The 19,484-nt window shown below is 39.1% G+C and overlaps 1 protein-coding gene across 2 annotated transcripts; it reads left to right on the forward strand.

Annotated features, from left to right (window-relative positions):
- Positions 1–1,544: 1,544 nt before the first annotated feature.
- On the forward strand, positions 1,545–19,372 carry LOC139630875 (SPRY domain-containing protein 3-like). Of its 2 annotated transcripts, none has more exons than XM_071494688.1 (11): positions 1,545–1,650; positions 4,823–4,969; positions 5,158–5,233; positions 8,630–8,754; positions 9,596–9,728; positions 9,839–10,027; positions 13,636–13,785; positions 15,711–15,768; positions 16,224–16,343; positions 16,448–16,575; positions 16,676–19,372. In XM_071494688.1, the coding sequence occupies exons 2-11, from the start codon at positions 4,842–4,844 to the stop codon at positions 16,808–16,810; spliced, it is 1,242 nt and encodes a 413-aa protein (XP_071350789.1). In that variant the 5' UTR covers positions 1,545–1,650; positions 4,823–4,841; the 3' UTR covers positions 16,811–19,372. The 2 variants fall into 2 exon arrangements, with proteins under 2 accessions (XP_071350789.1, XP_071350790.1); XM_071494689.1 differs by having other exon boundaries at positions 1,575–1,691.
- Positions 19,373–19,484: the final 112 nt, after the last annotated feature.

The raw sequence follows: 19,484 nt of genomic DNA on the forward strand, positions 1-19,484 counted from the left end.
CCTTGTTTTTGACATTATGACTTTTCTTTATATAGCAACCACTAAACAAACACTTTGCTGACAGAGTGTATTTACAAAGTCTGTAACTTCAGGGCTAAAGGTTCAGAGGAATTGGTCGACACTGAGAGGCTGAAGGAGTGCCACTCAAGCCTGGATGACTAAGACATTAATAGCCATGAGCAAAAAGTCCCACCCTGTAAATTCCACCATGTGTGAGTCACAAACGCATTAAATTAGAAAACAGGATCACAAAGATCTGGCAGCTTGTCCTCAAACCTGATGTACCTGACCTCTTCATCTCAGAAAATGTTGATGAGGATACAGTGTTGTTGAAAACATGGCCTAATATTACTCACATACAGTAAAAGTTCATAAGCAGTCCACAGAGTTTGCCAATTATCTATACCTTTGTTGTTAATGCTGATTCCATTATACTTTTGCATCAGTGTGATGAGGCACCTTGATTTTTCACCGGAAGCAAACATTCACACCTCTTTTTGTCAATCAATAAATCTTTTCTTATTTCAATTTCTACAAAATTTACTACATAATAGTAAATGTTAAAGCTGAAATGATTATTTGAGTAATCAACAAGATAAGATGAGGTGCCAGATGACTAGACTAGATGAGCTGCTGACCATACATTACCAACTATTTTGATATCAGCTGAAGCCCTAGGATATTGTTTAGTGTAAGATCAATTGCCAGATTGATTGATATTGAAAATAATTGAGTTGTTACCATAGCAGCCTATAGACACATACAGTACTGTGCAAAGGTTTTAGGCTCTTTAGATGTTTAAAGTCTTGTCCTTCACACAACACCATCAGCAAGGTGTCTGATTGATCCTAAATAAATTCTGCAGCATGACAATGAGACAAACACACAGCCAGAGTCATAAAGAACTATCTTCGGAGACAAGGAGTCCTGCAACAGGACCCTAACTGGTCCCGATCTCAACATCATGGAGTCACTCTGAGATTACATGAAGGGACAGAAGACACTGAGACAGCCTACAGAAGAAAACCCCCCTAGTGTCAGTTACTGATAAATACATATAAAATGCATGGTGGCCTTAAAAGGCATCAGTTTCAGAGGAATTGTTGGGTTAAGCGACCCCTCTTTGATTCAGTGACGCTCTACAAGGTAGTGACAGGTCTTTCTTTTCCTCATGCTTTTCACAGACTATTTCTAAGACAAACCCTCAAAGCAGAACTTCAGGCTAGCTCGTGAGGTTTTTCCAAAAGAAAACAATAGCTACTTTAAAAAAAATAATTGCAGAGTGAATAGACAGTAGATAGGCACTCCCAAGCAGCAGTGTTCATTTTTATTATTGTGTAAAATTAAAAGAAAAAAAAGCTTTAATAAAAGTTTAAATTTACGAATCCTTTCTGTGTGGACGTTTTTAGGTTGATGCTTGTGTACTCATGTAAATTATATGTAAAAAGGCAAATGTAAAACATCAACTGTGAAACTTAAGACACTGCACGGCACTGCACAGGTTAAAGACCTCTCGCTGTATTTTCCTCCGCTGTGATTGGTCGAGAGGGCGGGACTTCCGACAGCGCAGGTTGGACATAAAGTGACAGAGCTCACCTCCTTAAAATTGGAAGAAAAACCGGAGGACGATGGGTTACAAGTTTTAAAACAGTAAGGAATCAATATAAGACAACGGGGCTTTGAACAGTGGGGTATGTGAGGTACATTCATGTTTACATGATCTTATTAGCCACACAGCGCGACAACGCTGAGACGCTGAAAGCAGCTAGCCGGCCACCGAGTCCTCCCTGTAGTTTGGGAAATGTGATGCTACGTTTAAGGTTGGCTCGTAAAGTGGTAAATCGAAGAGGTGAACACGCAACAAATAACAGCATAATGATAGTTCGCTTATTTGTTTACGATATCAAAACACATTGCCAGTTAGATCCTCAACTGTTTTATTCGGTCGTTTTCGGGCTGGTGACTTTCATGTATCATCGTCCACAAAGATGAGGCCATAAATCCCGTTCACTGATCATGTTTCAAGAGAAACCAACATGTTCAGGCTTTTTCCTACGAAACTAGCCCATTTTACTCGAGGCTATGTGACAGTACGCGGGGGCCAGTACCATTGGGTACTTTGATTCTGTGAAATAAAAAATAAAAAAAACACCCAGTAAGATACTTTTGTATTGACTGATGAGTTTGAATGGAAAAACAAAACTGTAAAGGTGCGTTTACCTGAGTCACCCAGGCTACGTCATAACCTGACAGAGGAAAAGCATAATAGTTTACACATGTACTTAGGTGACAATCGTAGAAACACGCTATTACAAGTAAGAGTCATGCCTTTCGAAGATTTTATTGAAGTCAAAGTACAGTAAGCATTGGCATCAAAATATAATTAAGTAAAGTACTATAATTAAAAGTAGGCTGTTTATTATGTACTTATGTACTCAGTGCTTATTATGCGGAATGGCCCATTTCAGAATATTATTATTATATATTATTAGGTAAACAACATTAATCTTATCAAACAAATGAAGATGAGTGAAAAGGACACTTTCCTCTGAAATGTGAAGCAGCTGAAGTATAAAGCAGCAGGAAATTGAAATACTCTGCAATGCAAATATAGTTCATCAGTGTAGAGATGAAAAAACAGACAGACAGAAAATAATCAGCATCTACTCTGATCGTTGTTTAATTATTTATTTAAGTAATTTATCAAACAAAAATGCCAATTTCTCTAGTTCCGGTTTCTCAATTTTGTGGATTAGCTGGATTATTTTGTGGATTAGCTGGATTATTTTTAGGCAGCTAAACTATTGGATGTCACCACCTCGGTGTTAGGAAATTGTGACAGACATTGTTCACCACTTTCTGGCATCTTATGGACTAAATTATTAATTGGTTAATCTAATAATCTAATAATCATAATGCTGAAGTTACTCAGACAGCAGTCACTTCAAGGCTGATCCTGGCTGTTATCTGGCGGTGTCGTCTGACAGTCGGCCAGTCGGCCAGTCTATCTGTGTGTGGTGTCTGACAAATATGTGGTGCCTGGACCAGACTCGGGGTGAGGACTGAGGAGTATAGTAGGCCGCAAAAGACATTAATATGTAGCCCAATTATTTGGCCGGAAAAATGTTGCTATCTGGGTACCTTCTGCTTTGGTTGTTAAGGGGAAAGCGAGGTTTTCTAAACGAGACCACATCAGACCAAGTCTAAATCAAAAACCATTTTACCTAGACTTGTTAGATCTGGTCTAAAGAAACCCAGAGAAGCTAAAGACTGTTTAAAACACTGCTTCTGATTAACAGTTACGACAGTGTGTGTCTGGTATTGTTTTCATCTTGAGCGTGTGCGTGTGTCATCATGGCAAAATGTGGTCATGAGACACCTACAGTAGCGGAAACTACCACAGAGGTGGTTTTGAGTTCTTTGGCAGGTGTCAATAAGTCTGATTCTATCACCATGATAGCATCACAACCGAGCAACATACAGTCACAAAACTTTTCAGGCGTGTAGTTGACATCAAAACGGAAGCTGAGTTTGAAGCTGGTTGTTGTCCGAGCCATAAATACTGAGTACTCATCTAATAATGTAGTAGTAAATACTGAGTACATGCTGATGGGTGTCGCGGCTGGTGTGATCCCATCTCAAGATGGTAAAGAATGTCAAAGTAACTCTTCCATCCCCCATCTAGACCAGGTCTAGATTGAAGAACACTACACCTAGACTTATCAAATCTGGAGCTGATTAACCTTAGACTCATAGATTAAAGACTGTCTCAGTTTTGTAAAACCTTCATTGATTTATCAATAAAAAATAGTGAAAAGCTCTTTTTGTGTTTTCACAAATGAACTAAGGTTTGAAACTAGAAACCATCTTGCGATAGGATCACACCAGCCATGATCCCTCACAACATGTGATGAAAACCTTTATTTCATTTTTACACGCACATTCTGACTCACACACACAGGCTTACAAGATGAAAACAATATGAGCCACGCTGTTGTGGCCGGTAAAATAAATCTGAAAATGGGTTTAACCAGTGATGAGGCGTTAAGTAGTTTGTCATTTTAGTTTTCCTTAACTTTCCCTGTTGGTACAGAATCTGAAGCTGCAAATCAGAAGCTAAAAAATAATCAACACTGAGTGTGTGTGTTTGTGTGTGTGTGTGTGTGTGTGTGTGTATTGATTTCAAATGTTACAGACACCACACAATCTGGGTGTCTCCCATATCGACATTAATAGAAGAGCTGGTCTAAGCTTGAGTCAGTTGCAAATTACATTGGGGTGGAAGACACCCAAGGGAGTTACCTGACCATCACCGGGCGAACACAAATAGGGGACTCACGTTCATGCCTCTTGGCAGTGTACAGTCACTGTCCAGGCCTTTGCTTGTCTGTGGAATGTGGGATTAAACTTAAATGGAAAAACACAAACGCAAACACAAAGGGTTTGGCCTGAGGATCAAACCCAGGCCCTTCTTGTTGTCAGGCAACAGTGGTAACCATGTTGTGGTCAAAGATGTTTGCTCTCCCTCTGCCTACAGCTTTTATGACTGCACTGACATTTAATTGTTCCAGAGTTGTTTATCACAATTACTCTGCTTGTTGTGTGCGTCAACAGTGGAAGCATCACTGAAGCTCAGACTCACAATCAGTTTTAGTTGACTGAATCATGTGCACTGTAATTTAAGAGATGCATTTTCTTTTACATTAGATTATGTTACCTGAACAATCACTAGAAAATTTGTCTTTTGTCTTAATAATTGTTAGTTGGACTAGTTGTTTTTAAGGTAACATAAAGCTTTTTGATTTGTTTCCCTGTGTCCTAGATTGTAATGACTTGCAGACATGGACGACATAAACCTTCACTATCGCTTTCTGAACTGGAGGAGGCGAATTCGAGAAATTCGTGAGGTGCGAGCAGTGCGACACAAGGAGCGGCTCAAAAGGATGCTGAGAGACGGAGACATACTCAGGTAACGGTGATGAGCAATGCCAACATGAGAGTTCAAACAGGAGACATCTGTTAGTCATGTGGTTCATTCCCTGATTTTATGCTAGAGCCCTTCCTTCCCCTGCTGAATCAGCATCCCGCTTTGCTTGTGTTTGGCAGAGGTGATTATTACAGTAATATTTTTGTTCTTCTTCCTGGATGTCTTTGTAGGTATCATGGGAACTCAGATGAAGTTGGCTGTTTTGTTGCAGCCAGGCCACTGTCGAGAAGAAGTCGCTATTTTGAAGTAAGAGTTGATGATTTCTTCTCGGTTCACGACTATTAATTTGACACAGAAGGGACTCTAGAAAAAACAATCAAACAAAGGTTACAGCTTCACAAGTTACTTGCTGATCTAATTTCGCATGAAAGTTTCCTGGCTTAACGGCTTGACTCTGCATCATGAATTTGGCCTAGATATCTTATTATTAGGACAAAATCCCAAACTGTAACTCTAGCCTAGTAACTCTAGTTCTAATAAGCTGGATCTCCCTTCATGTGCCACAGGATATAGCTGATTCATCTATTCCCACATTGTTGGTTTATTATAAGTGTAATATTCTGTTGTACATGTCTAAACTTTAGCATTTTGAAAAAAATGAATGTGTGAACAAATAGCTTTTTTGTGTAATATTGATGGACACCTACTGTCCCAGAATGCATTGCTCCCCAGGCTTGAAAGTTTGGATTACCAGACACTGGTTTTCAAGTAACTGGTCAGCCTAGATACATTTAGGAAAACTAAAAAATTAAGCATTAGCATTTACTAAAAACATTCTGCAGCATAATTGACACTGCTCCAAAGTCACAGTGTGATTGGTTTCCTTTGTCACACATGTGTGGTTTCATTTCCAGTGAGTAGAAGGTGATGACAGGGAAGTGCATTCATTCCTTGTACTAACTGTCAAAACAGTACACCATTAAGATAAGTAAGTAGTGCTAACTTTATTGCGTTAGTATATTATGGATGTAGGACACCACCTTCATTCTCAGTGATGAGAGGAGACTTGGCAGGCCGTGGCGTCTGACTGCTCGCTTCATCTCCTTGAATCATAATGGAAAAGAAATCATGGCTTTCTCCCGGGAACAGCACACATCTGAGAAACAAAGACCCTTCATCTTGGAAATAGATTTGTGGAATTACTTGGCAGCTCTTTTTACATTGTGTGCTTGGACTGGGCGTGCAGTAATTGCTGAAGTCAGTGCTGATTTGTTCAAGTCGCATCCACCAAAATCACTGACACCAGAGTCAGAAGCACACTCAGCAATTAAGTCCCACCACAGCAATTAACAAATAATCAGCATGCAGACATTCCTCTGCATGCTGAGCAGGTTTACCAGATAAAACTATGTAACTTTTCTTGACCTTTGATGTTACATTGCAGTTAGCTTTATTGTAAAACCTTGGCACAAGTGGAGACAATATATTTTTGGATCAGAGGCAAAGCTTGAAAGAAACCAAGTAGGATGATCTAAGTGTCAGTAAGGGGACTCAATAGGATCATCATGCTACATGCTCCAGATATTGAACTACGTCATACAGAAGTGAAGCAATGTAAAAACGGTGAAAATCTTAGTCATTTTTAAAACAGTGGCTCCTTGATTTCAGACAGTCGTCACCGCTTTCTTTTTAGCTTGTGTTTCCAGATGGCTGTCTCTGTAAAAAAAAAAAAAAAAAAAAAAAAAAATGTCACCATGAGGTCTTAAATGTGCAGTACATGTACATGATGTTGTTGGAAAAGACCAGCAACAAGTCTTAGTTTCTGCTGTGGGGCTAAAATGTACGAGACTTTGCTGTTGAGAGCAGTGCACCCAGATTCTGACCCATCGTTTGAAAACTGCTTCAACTGGCAGCCAGTAAAACTCCTGTGATCCTGTCAGCACTCAGCACTATATATATATTGCAGCAAAAAAAAAAAAAAAAATAAAATAACACTGCATTAACAGCTGCTGTACACACAGATACAGTGTATTTAAGTTTCAGTGGTACTTTTTTACAGACTTGGCTTTTTTTATCTCAGCCCTGACGGAGCCAAATAAGTCATAGCTCATTACAAATCATGTGCAGGTTTGTTTATTTTACAGTTTTTGGTAATTTAGACTCTGACGTGCACAAACATCTCAGGACAGTGGCTGTTTCTCAGAAGCCATGTTCAAACTTGCCTAACACACACATCTGATGTGTAGTGAAACAGTAACTCACCCTCTCAACCTTTATACTTACGTGTGCTTCATGCTACATGACTCACTTTGTGGGAGTCACGTAGGAGGAGGGAGGAAGCAATTTACGTAAATGGGCTTATGAGCTAATACAAAACAGATAAGTAGATGCTGATTGTTAATCTGACGCTAGATTTTACAAATCATCTGCATGTTTTACACTGACACAAAAGAAAGGGACGTATCCCCTCTTTCCCCCCAGAAGACCACTGTTGAGGTCATGGGAAAGATCTTAAAAATTTCCTCCTCTGCCTGCCCTGGGTTTGACAGCAATGCTCCGGTTGCAGTGCGTCCATCTAGGGCTCCCCAGGGATGATGTCATATGGTCAGTATTCAGTTATGATAACAATGGTGCAGGCCAGCTCTTTGCTTCAGGGTTTTCACTTTGATTTATCATGTGGTGTTGTACAGAGTGAAACAACCTTTACAGTTTCAAGTTGGTTTGGAAATTCCATGAAGTGAAAAGAGAAGCAGGGCCGACCCTGAAATTAAAACACAATGTAATGGCATGTAAAAGTTTGGGGTGGAGTCTGAAGGAGTAGAAACAACCAAAAAGTGCAGTACTTAGGTAAACATTTTGAAACTTTTCTGCTCTTCTTCTATGATTTTCCTACCATCGGATCTGTAAAACTCTCTAAAACTAGGAGGTAGATTACAGTCCACCACTTTCATCTCAACAACTGTTGAATGGCCATGAAATTTTGTACAGATATTCACGGTTTGCAGGGAATGAATCCCTCTGACTTTGGTGATCTACTGACACCTGTAAAATGTTTGTCCATTCCTATAGTTCATGACTGAATGGCTACAACACTAATGACAAGAATCCCATGAGCCTCATCTCTATACTTTGTGTTTTAATGCTAATCAGCAAATGTTAGCATGTAACATATAAAGACTGTATAAATATCATACTTTGCATAACAGTAATGTTAACATTTAATATACCACAGTGGCTGACTCATTTTTATGACAACATGCACCACAATAAAACTAAAATCAGCTCTGATTAAAAAAAGACATGTCTGTGTCCTTCACCTTGTCTTCACCCCTGTCCTCCTCCTCCTCTCTCAACAAAGTTTGTTCTGCTTATGCACTCTCACAATGTAACAGCCTCCCACAGATAATGTGTTATGACTTGCGCTCTGGATGTGAAAACACCGTCTTTTAAATTCTAGGTTGGTGTTTAAAAATGACTCCTCACGTTATTTAGACGTAATATTAATATTTACTGCTTCTGCCTATGTTTTGAGGCACAAGTCTGCTAATGCCATGTCACCAACTTTACCTAGAAGTGTCTCCTTATAGTCTTTAAGCAACATAACCGTTTTAAATTTGTGGAAAATCAGTTTTTGTTTTTGGACTTTAAAAGAGAAAAGTTATTTCAAAAGGAAGAGGAGTTCAAACTTTTTGGTCTTTGCAGGTGACCATCATCGATACAGGAGTGAGGGGGATGATCGCCGTTGGTTTGGTGCCTCAGCTCTACAAACTTGACCATCAGCCGGGCTGGCTCCCACATTCTGTGGCTTTTCATGCCGATGACGGCAAGTATGTGTCACTGATCGTTTCATTTACGTTCACTGTAGACTGAATATGTTCGTAAGGATACGTGACATGGAGGTGCTGCAGAAAAATGTACTGTATATCTGACACAACATAATGTTATACATTTCATGTAGGTGTCATACGTCCACACAGAACACTTGCTCATGCTCTTAGTCTGTTCATGTCACAGACTGAGGAACCGAGAGCAGAGCAGTTTTGTCAGTTTATGAGGAGTTCAGTGAAATAAATTCAGAATGATTGTAACCCTTCCCCTATAAAAGTCACACAGTGGTGGGAACTGGAAGGAACCAATATCACACAAACACTGTTGGCGCCATCACAGGGAAGTTGGATATTAAAGGCATAGCACCAAGTTACAATAGTAGTTTCTAATATAATACAGTTTGGGGTCATTATTTTCTATGCCTTCATTAGAGCAGTAGAGAGATGACAGGAAATCACATGCAGCTGAAGTCTCTGGCTAGAATCAAATCATGGACGTTTTGGTTCATGCACCTTATACCCGTAGGTCATGGTCAAAAATATATATTTTTTTTATTTAAAAATCCAGAATTTAAGTGGTTATTACTATGAATATAATGAAATTTTACTCAATTCAATTGTATATGAATCCAGGTCAAAATATAATGTACACAGAGGTAGCATAAGAACAGCATAATTTTCTTGAGAGGGAGGCTACACCAATGAGCGGCTGACTATTTGTCATTTTTTTCCCTTTCATTTTCTATTAGTGGAAGCACTTTCTGAGTGTCCTTTGAAGTTTTTCTGTGAAAATAATGAGCCTTCATTAGCCATTCAACCTCTCCAATTTGTCTTTCCACAGGCTGTATAATGGCAACACTGTAGGACAGCAGTTTGGTCCAAAATGCTGCAGAGGCGACAGAATTGGTTGTGGAATATCCCTGGACTCTGATGAGGGACAATTGACAGTGTTTTTTACCAAGAATGGTAAAGAAGTAAGTAGTCCGTTACCATTGTTTTACTTTACCTTCCACAGAATGTATTCAGCCAGTACAAGTAATACATTTTTTTGCCCTAACAATACCATATCTGAATGTGCACTTAGGTGGGCAACGTGGAAATCCCAGCATCTCCTGAAGCCCTCTACCCTGCTGTGGGAATGCACTCTTTGGGGGAGGAAGTTCTGCTGGACCTGAACGCTGAGTGGGGGATGGAAGATGATGATGGACAGATGATTGTGGACAGTCATGAAGAGGACTGGGGCCGTCTCCATGACGTCAAGGTGACTGGCACGGTAAGTCCTGGAGCAGAGAGAGAGAGATGAAATATATACAACTGGGAGATAATTTTTTTTTATTGCAAATAAAGGTAAAACAAATTTCCTCATAAAGGATCATGTTGTGTAATGATTGGCTGGTATCAGTGCGTGGATGAACCAGAGAAAATCTGCACACACCAGATTATTGTTCTACAATACGTCATCAAGGTTTAATTAACTGATGTCTGAGGTTTGACTGCTTTTGCCACTCAAGTAGTTAATTCACATCCAGATGTTCTGGACTCATTTACATCAGTATTTAAATGTTGTTGTATTGTGTGCTGGATTGCATTTGTGAAAATAGTTGTAAAAAGCCTGTTGTGGAGCTGTACGATATCTGATAAACTGCCTCAGTTGATGTCACTTGAGTCAGCGTCGGTTAGGGCTGCAGGCTGCTAATTTGAGAAATTTAAAAAACTTTTGGCGTTAAAAAGAAGTGAGCTTATCAGACCTCTGTAGCCCACTCCTCATCTCTGCTTGGAATAAAAAAGACCATATCTCTGGTTCTGCTGCATCGATTTTGATCTTTTTTTAAACTGTCCATTGTGAGGCTGACAGTGTTATGAGAGTGCAGTGCTAAAATGGGGGAGTACTTTTTTAACAAAGACTTTCTGAAGAACCTTGACCCTACACCCAACCCTAGCTCTGTATATTCTAACTAAAATGTCCAAGACCTGGCACATACAGACACTTACCGAGTCTGCCTCCAAACTTCTCAGTTGACCAAAATTGTGACTTTTCTGCACAAGTGATTAAACGCAACAAGAATTTATCAAAGAATTTCCCTACAAAAATGTCTCTATATGGAGTTAGTGGATCTGTGTCATATCCAAAATCGGAAAAAATCCATACTGGAGATCACCACGGAAAAGTTCTAGATTGTGGTTATAAAACAAATCTGGACGTAAATATTATCTGTTGCTAAGCACCAAAAAAAAGATAAAGATAGAAAGACATAACCAAAAATAAAAATGTTTTTCTCAGAGGTGTTCATTGACCTCTCTCTCCCCCTCTATTTGTTTGGGTCTCCACCCCTCCCTGTGACGGCAGGGCTGCAGTGTTTGTGTCTGACTCAGGCACTGATACACACGAAACCAGAACTGAAAGAGGATGGGAGGAGATCGCAGCTGAATAGCCCTCAGGCAGGAGCAAGTAACCTGCATGCCACCCGCACATTTATTTACCCTTTATTTCTACAAATCTGGCCCTGTCCTGTAAGAAGGCAGGGCCCATAAACCGCAGTCTGATCTTCCTGCAGCTCATCAATTAGACGAGTGCACGTGTTATATAAAAGCTGTTGTGCAGAAAAAAACAAAAGTCAAAGTGTCAAATTCAAGTTTTTTATCACGCATCCTAGCTGCTGGGCTTCTTTTCCTACTCAAGCCTCATTTGCTGCTCCTTTTTAATTTGTCCAATCAATACCTTTAAGGGTTATTCCTTTTAAATTTGCTGACACTCGTGATTGCATGTTGGGTCAGGCATTTTTTGGACACAGGTTTAAAATCTTGACATGCAGGTGTGGTAAACACTCATGTTTATTAAGACACAAGAAATCCAAAATTGGCTACAAATATACTGACACTGGCACAGCTGTTTACAGATTAGTAAGTGATTTACTGTCAGCCTTCTTGCACATGAAGTCAGCTGCAGATACAACACCAGAGTGGCTGTTTACCTCTTGAAGTTGTGCTTACTTACTGAAAAAGATAGGAAGATAAGGAGTTGTATTAAGAACACAAGTTCTTCAGAAATGAATCAGTCTGCAAATGGTTATGACTGAGACTTAAAATGCGGTTTATTTATTAGAAGTAGGTTTATACGGATGCACCTGTTCATATGTGTATCTTACGTGTTGTTATTGATGCTGAGGCCATAGTGGTTGGGTTTAAACACTATTGGTATGTTTTTGAAATCTCATGCAGCCTGCTTAAGAAAAAAAAAAAAAAAAAAAAAATAGAGGAATTGACAACTATGTTAATAATGAGATGTTGGGCAAAAAAGCCTGGACACTCATGTAATACAATAGCCTTTTGTTTTGACTTATGTAGTTATCTTCAGATGGGCATATTATGGGCCCATGTGTTCATCTACTGCTCTGACATTTAGAAAGGTCACTTTGGAAAGGATTCGGTTTTGGTGGTGTTGATTTCCTTAGCTGCATGTCGTAAACAGTTATGTTGTCCCTGTTGCTGTAGCTTTGCTTTTAGTACCCAAACAGTGTGGTGCAGGGAGAACGAGTCCAAATCCTGCCCTATTTTTCCAAGAAAGAAAGAATCGCATGACGTTGCGACCTATTTTTTCATCTCATCATCTAACTTCCCTAATAGGGTAACGTGTGAATAAAACATGCCCTTTCATCTTGTTGGATTCTGGTCTGTCCCAACCTGAGAAGGAGGCAGCAGCCATGCCAGTGCAGACATGCTATCACTAGCAGTGAAATGCAGTGTTCTGTTCGGAGGAAATGAGATGTTTTTGAGTCATTATGATCATTTGAACAACCTCCACCTGTGGTTTTGCACAGTCCAGCTGACACACCTTAACATACAGTAGGTCCAGTCACCTGCTTGGCTAAAACAAGGTAGTGCTTCAATTAGTCTATACACGTAATTAAAGACAGAAAATAATGTAAGCATTAGTTTAAAAAAAGGCATGGATTCAAACGAATTTGCAAGTTATATCAATTACAGAATGTGAAACTGATGCCTCCTTAAACACTACATACTGTTTGAGCTTTTCAGAAACAACTGTGAAAGTAGTGCATTATGCACTATGGAGGTTAGTGGAACAGAAGCTACTTTTGAAATGGGACAGAACCTCAGGTTTCCATATGGGACAGCAAAGCTGTTTGAAGCAAGCCTATGTAACATTACTGAACATCTGCCACTGTAGCCACAAGTGACAATTAAAGGGTTATTGTTAAATGCTAAAACAGTAGCACAAGTAGGGACGACTCATGAAGTCAGCTAACTGACTCAGTAACATTCGTTACATAGCAATATTTCCCTAAAGTTAGCTAACAAACACTAACATTAGCCACCAAAAGCCACTGGTCTACTGGTCATACCAGACCAAATAAGGTATAAGGTTGAGCAATCCCTTTCACATTAGACATGAAGTCATTTGATTTGTTATGAATTTAAAAAAAAATGAATGCAGATTTAATTATACCTAAAATCAGGTGGTTAAAGCCTTTAATCATGAATATCAGCACACATTTGGTTTGTTTTACCCTTTAAAATGACTTATTCAGTCAAATTTTAAAAGTATAAAATAATGTGTTTCTATACATACATACATAGTTAACTTAAAGCAAAATTGCAAAAATGACTCCGCAGCATACAACCCAACACTGTTTTAAATGATTGTCCTGGTATTCTATATCCCATCATACAAGGAAATTTATGTTAATGTGTGTGTGTGTGTGTGTGTATGTGTGTGTGTGTGTGTGTGTGTATGTGTGTGTGTATATGTGTGTGTGTGTGTGTGTGTGTGTGTGTGTGTGTGTGTGTGTGTGTGTGTGTGTGTGTGTGTGTGTGTGTGTGTGTGTGTGTGTGTGTGTGTGTGTGTGTGTGTGTTTTCCTCAGCTGCTGGAGTACACGGGGAAAGGGAAGAGCATCGTAGATGTAGGCTTGGCTCAGGCCCGTCGGCCTCTCAACACACGCTTCCACTACTATGAACTGGAGATCACAGATGCTGGAGAGAAGTGTTACATCGCCCTGGGGCTGGCACGCAGGGTAAGAGCCTTGTTAACACACTGTGGTACTTACTGTACACACTCTGAGTACAGTAAGTACACACTGAGTACAGTAAGTAACGGTCTGCAGGTTAAGAAAACTTGCTCTCGCGCCTCGTCATCTCTCTCCTTCACTGCTCTCACTGTTTCCAGTCTGAGTGATGGATGACCGAAAGAGGAAAAGCTAACAACAGAGTAAATATTATCTCATTTTACCCCCACATCTGGTTTTCCATAGAAAGCAGGTTGTTCCAGTTACATGCTAATGTACCATCTTAACTAGAATACTGCAGGCAAGTAAGTAAGGTCACAGTTAGTTATGAGATAAGATGAGAACATCAGATTGTACTATTTGTCTCGGTTTTTTCCATTAATGCTTTATTCTACTTCCTCTTTCCACACAGTCACACTAGACAAGAGGGAATAAATAGAAAAGGGTTGAAGGTATGCAGGAGTTCCTCAGGCTAAGCAATTTAAGGTTAATATCCTAATTAATTTGGCTCAGTTGGTTAGTAATTAATCTTAAATGTTGACAGCAAGTGATGATCCATATTTTGGAAATAAGTTGGGTCTGAGAGAAGACTTTATGAATGTTTATACATCAGAGATGACCAGCTGCTTTTGGCCTCAAATGAAATTATACTGAACACGCATATTGTTTAATGTAAATAAAGCAGCATAGTGATTGTGAGGACACACTCATTGTGTCATTAAAATGACAGATATAAAATGAAGTGTGGTTCTGATATTGTTATTTTCTGCAGGGATGTTCAGTTCTCGCTGTACTCTATTAATGGACACTGATTGATCGAGCGCCACTCGTGCTAATCACACTGCTGTTTTGCCAGCTGTGATGGTCTGTGGGAGGCAGTGGATCATTTTTGCACTCACCCTCATCGTTAAGCTCCTCCTGACTCCTGCGCCGTCAGTTACTGTGTGCGGGCATGTTGCGCCCCCGGGTCAGACCTGCGTGGAGGATAGAGCTCTGTCATTTCGCTGATTGTTTTCCAGGAATTGTTTTTCTCAATGTGTCTGCGGTTTTGGTGGAGCATTATAAATCCATCAAACGGTCATTCCTGAGGTTTTGTTCCATCCCCCATCATCTCCTGCAAGACGCATCAGTCTGATGATGGGAAGCAATACTTCTTGCTACAAAAATCAAAACAAAGGTTTCTCTCTCTTTTTCTCTGAGTAACGCATTCTTAACAGTTACGAGTTATTCGATGGTCACTTATAATGTAGAAAGGGTCAATTGTTTATGGTACATTCCTCATTTCCTCTTTTTTCGCTTTAACTTAAAAACTTGCTGTCTCTGTTTTTTACGCACCAGGCTTTACAGACTCTGTATCGCTTAACTCTGAGGTGTTCCTACGGTTTTATCTCGTCATGCTTTCTCCCTCCAACATCGTTTTTGTTTTTTTGTTTTTTTGTTTTTTTTGCCTGTTTCTGTGGCCATCATCACATCAGTGCTCTGCCTACAGGGGCTTATATGGTCTGTTAGACTTCCTCGAATTAGATCTGTTTTATTATGTGAAATCCAATTCAAAACCCCCCTGTAGCTGTTGTGGAAAGGAGATTTAGTTCACATCACATTGAAAGTGAAAGATGATTCTGGTTTGCTTCTTGACTGGCCATCCTCTAAAAAGAGAGATGTCTCCATGCCCAAATCTAGATGTAAATGTTCTACAGGAAGAAACTAATGCTGATGAATCAGAAGAGAATCAGGATGTGGGCTTTATGTCATTTGGAAATTATATCGTACGGTGTTGAAGTACCTTTAAGAGCAAACAAAACACATCGATGAAATAAATGATATGGAGACATACAGTAGTTGGATCAAGCTGAGCATGAACTTGTTCATTAACTGGAAAATCAACTCAATGTACTTATGCGTCCTAAGATTATACTTTCTCTTTTTATTTACAGGACTATCCTAAAAACAGACATCCAGGTTGGAGCAGAGGGTCCATAGCTTATCATGCAGGTGGGTGTTGGTGCATGATGATCTGTCCATGTGTTTTCTCTGTAAACTTTTGTATTCGAATGAAATCCACATCCCTGTAGTACCACTGTCATTATGGGCGGTGTCATTGTGTCTAATTTTCTGTCTTAGATTTTGTGGCACACACATTTGTTGTGTTACAAACAATCACTTGTGAATGGCACCAAATCATCACTCATGTTTCTGGCAAAGGTAGAAAGGACTGAGCAGTTAATATTTTATTATTATTGATAGGCATGTCAAAGATAATGAAATATTTAAAAGGTTAGAATTGATTTCTATGCAGTTTCTTTGGCTTCCATCATCTGGAAGGAGCCAGAAGAAAAACAGTTATGTAAATGTTGGCAATGACATGTTGCACCTGTGTTTTAATTGTATCACAGTCTCTCATGTATTTGACATAAAGCACTGATCACCGTCCCCTTTGTTCTTTGTAGATGATGGAAAGTTGTTCCAGGGCAGCGGGGTCGGGGATGCATTCGGACCACGCTGCTTTGAAGGGGACATTATGGGCTGTGGGATCATGTTTCCACGTGACTTTAACCCTGATGGTGGAGGTGAACATCTTGGATATTGTTTGCACGTTTTTCAAAGCACTGTGCACCATTATGTGCAGCCTCTAATTGTCTTGCTTTGTGTTTGTGTGTCTGGGTTCTTTCAGATGACACAGATGACTGGGACCTCGACGTGTTTCCCAAGCCCAGCGAGGTTCAGAATGACTTGTATGCAAACAATGAAGATGAGGAGGAGGAGGAGGAGGGAGAGGATTTAGATGGGAGGAAGGTCATGGTGAGTTGCTGTCAGAGTCTAGGAATATGAAACAAAAACTCTTGAAGCTTCAGTGAAAACATTTATATAATCTTTTTGCTGTCATGTTGTGTTTGAACAGGTGTTCTTCACCCGAAATGGAAAGGTGGTGGGCCGGAGAGAAGTAGCCTTACCAGTAGGAGGCTTCTACCCCACTATTGGCATGATGAGTACTGGGGAGAAGGTCAGAGTAGACCTGCACCCCCTCAGTGGCTGAGCAGGGTGGAGGAAATGAAAAGTGGTGAAATCAGAGTGAGGACGAAAGATTGAGCTCTGGTACATTTTGGAGATTGGACAATAAATAATACCTCCACATCAACAGGCTCCAAGGTGTTACTTGAAAATTCACTCCAGTGTAGGAGGTTACTCTGGCTCTCTAGTGCTGTTTGAATGATTTAACATGCTGGCAATTTTTTTTTTAATTTTTTTTTTTTTAATCAGGAATTATCAAAATAATGTACGTTAATATTACATGTGTGCCTAAGAAAATTGCTCTATAATGAAATAGTTTTATACTGTAAGAAACTGTTTATGCAGTCAAAGGTTTTAAAGGGTAAAACACTATTTTTTGACAATTTAATCACACGCTGTAAAGTTAATAAAATGCCAAGATAAAAGGGTCTGGCCAGAATAATGAATGTAAAAATCCAGATAAAGCAGGCCCCAGCTAACAAAAGGACCTCATTTGTCCTCATAAGAGAAACATTATCAGCAATAATATATGTCAGCAGACATGTAGCGCCGCTCTCACAGCCTGCAGCCATACTGCACCCATTACCAGGGGTCTGCTGTCCTCCTTCCTATAGACGGTGTATTAGTGACACTCAGTGGTGAGAGTGGTAAGTCTGGAAAAATCATGTCCTGAAAGTCTTCCAAAGAAACGGCAGAGAGAATGAACAGTGAGTTCAATCTCAATAAAACCAGCTGTTTTATCACTGTGGTTCAGTTCAAGTGTGGGTGCTTGTTCTGACATGGAGTCATTCCACAGAGTTATTACTGCATATTTAGTAGCAAATGTGCAAACCACATTCAGTGAGATTTATAGGATAATTAAGTGTAATAACAATTTGTTGAAATTAAATCCAAACCATTATAATGACCTTTTACAGTTTTATTGGAATACGCTGTTTTAAATAGCAACATTTCAACTCAAGGTTCGTTTGACGATCATGACTAGCTGCTGTCCTTTTTTTAAATCAGGTATGATGTTATCATAATTGTAATAGATGATGTACTGTCATGAAAAACATGCACAGGTAATATTTGTGATAAGCATCTGCATCTAAAAGATGTTAAAGCAAAACCAAAAGCATGTCAGAAGAAGTTCAGACGAATGTAGACCAACTTTTAACTGACATTTCTCGTTTTGCTTCCCATAATTTGCTCTGCATGTTTTTCCTTTAGAGAGATGCTTGGTGTCCAAGTGTAACTGCTGTTTTACATGTTCTCCGAGTATGTACCTGAACATTGGCCTTACACACAAACAAACAGACAGAAAATACCTCATCTCTAATTAATTAAAGTGTTGCCGAACCTTTTTGGTTTCCTTTTCGTCTTTATGAAAAATCTGGGCTCAGATCTTTTTGAGAAATTGGAGCATTTTGACAAACTGAACATTACAGAAAAAGACATTGTGGAAGTTATTATGGTATTAAATGTATATTCTGTGGCTCAGTAATGTTTTTTAGATGAAATGGAAACCAATTGTTTCAAAAGAGGAAAATCATGAAGAGCAAATATCAAACCCTGTCAGGACAAAAACAGTTAATGACTACACATGACTACATAGTAGTAAATTAGTACAAAATTTGAACATTTTATGCCTGAATGTTAAAAATGAAGCCATAACTAAAATTTGCTGCTCTCAGGTTTTTTCAAAGACCATTTGTATGACTTTGCTGTAAGTTAAACTCAGAAGCTGTTTGCCACAAATTGTTATTTACCTGTAATGATTTTTAAAAATATTTGTGTTTGTTTGTTTGGCTGCGAACCTAGTTATTGTTTTTCTAAAGAATCCATCTTTTTAAAATTGAAGAAAAAGTAGGAGACTGACGGTTTCCCCCCAAACATTTTTTCTATCAACGGTTAAGTTCTATTTAAATGGTGAAAAAAAATTATTTTGTTTTGTGATACCAAATTTTACACACAACACCTACCTTTTAGAAAAATTGTAGAGATAAGCGTGCTGTTTTGCATCAGTTCATACTACACTCATGACAGTTTTCTCTGCAGATCTGTGTGTCGCAAGTTGTTCATTCATACAAAATAACAATAGGCTATCGCTGGCACAGCTGCAACTTGCAAGGGGTTTTAATGTTTACCACTAATGCTGTTTATTAATGTTTCTTTTTTCTTTTAATCTGCTAGACATGGTTATCATTGTGCACTTCATCAAGATACTATGTACACTTTACATTAGAATACCGTTGTGAAAACAACAAGGGTCTATTCATGTTCGGTTTTTCCACTTTTTCTTATCTTTATCCAGTTTTGGTGATCACACTGTGTGTTAATCATCATCTTACTTCACAGGAGCCAATAATGGTCCTCTGCTGCTGTTGCTTATCTGCAACATGCTACTCCCATTGAGCCTTTCTTTGCAGTTTTTGATGAGTTAATCATGAATCAGGTTTAATGTAATCAGGGTACCTTTCAGTCTCTCCCTGTCTTGTTTGTTTTTGTATCATGTTGACTTTTCTCTCGTCCATTCTGTCTCTTTACACTTAAAGCAATCAGACAAACATGCCAAAAATAATTAAAAAAATGTTCATTCATTGCACTGCTGACTCCACTCTCATCCTTTTTTTGTTCCTGTCAAGTTTAATATGAATAACATATTGTCCTTGAAATGTAAATTAATTTCTCTTAGACATTTTCTTAATGCAGGCAAA

This window comes from Trachinotus anak, unplaced genomic scaffold, assembly GCF_046630095.1.
Source record: "Trachinotus anak isolate AG129_WGS33_773 ecotype Australia unplaced genomic scaffold, CSIRO_AGI_Tana_v1 ptg000013l, whole genome shotgun sequence".
Lineage (NCBI taxonomy): Eukaryota > Metazoa > Chordata > Actinopteri > Carangiformes > Carangidae > Trachinotus > Trachinotus anak.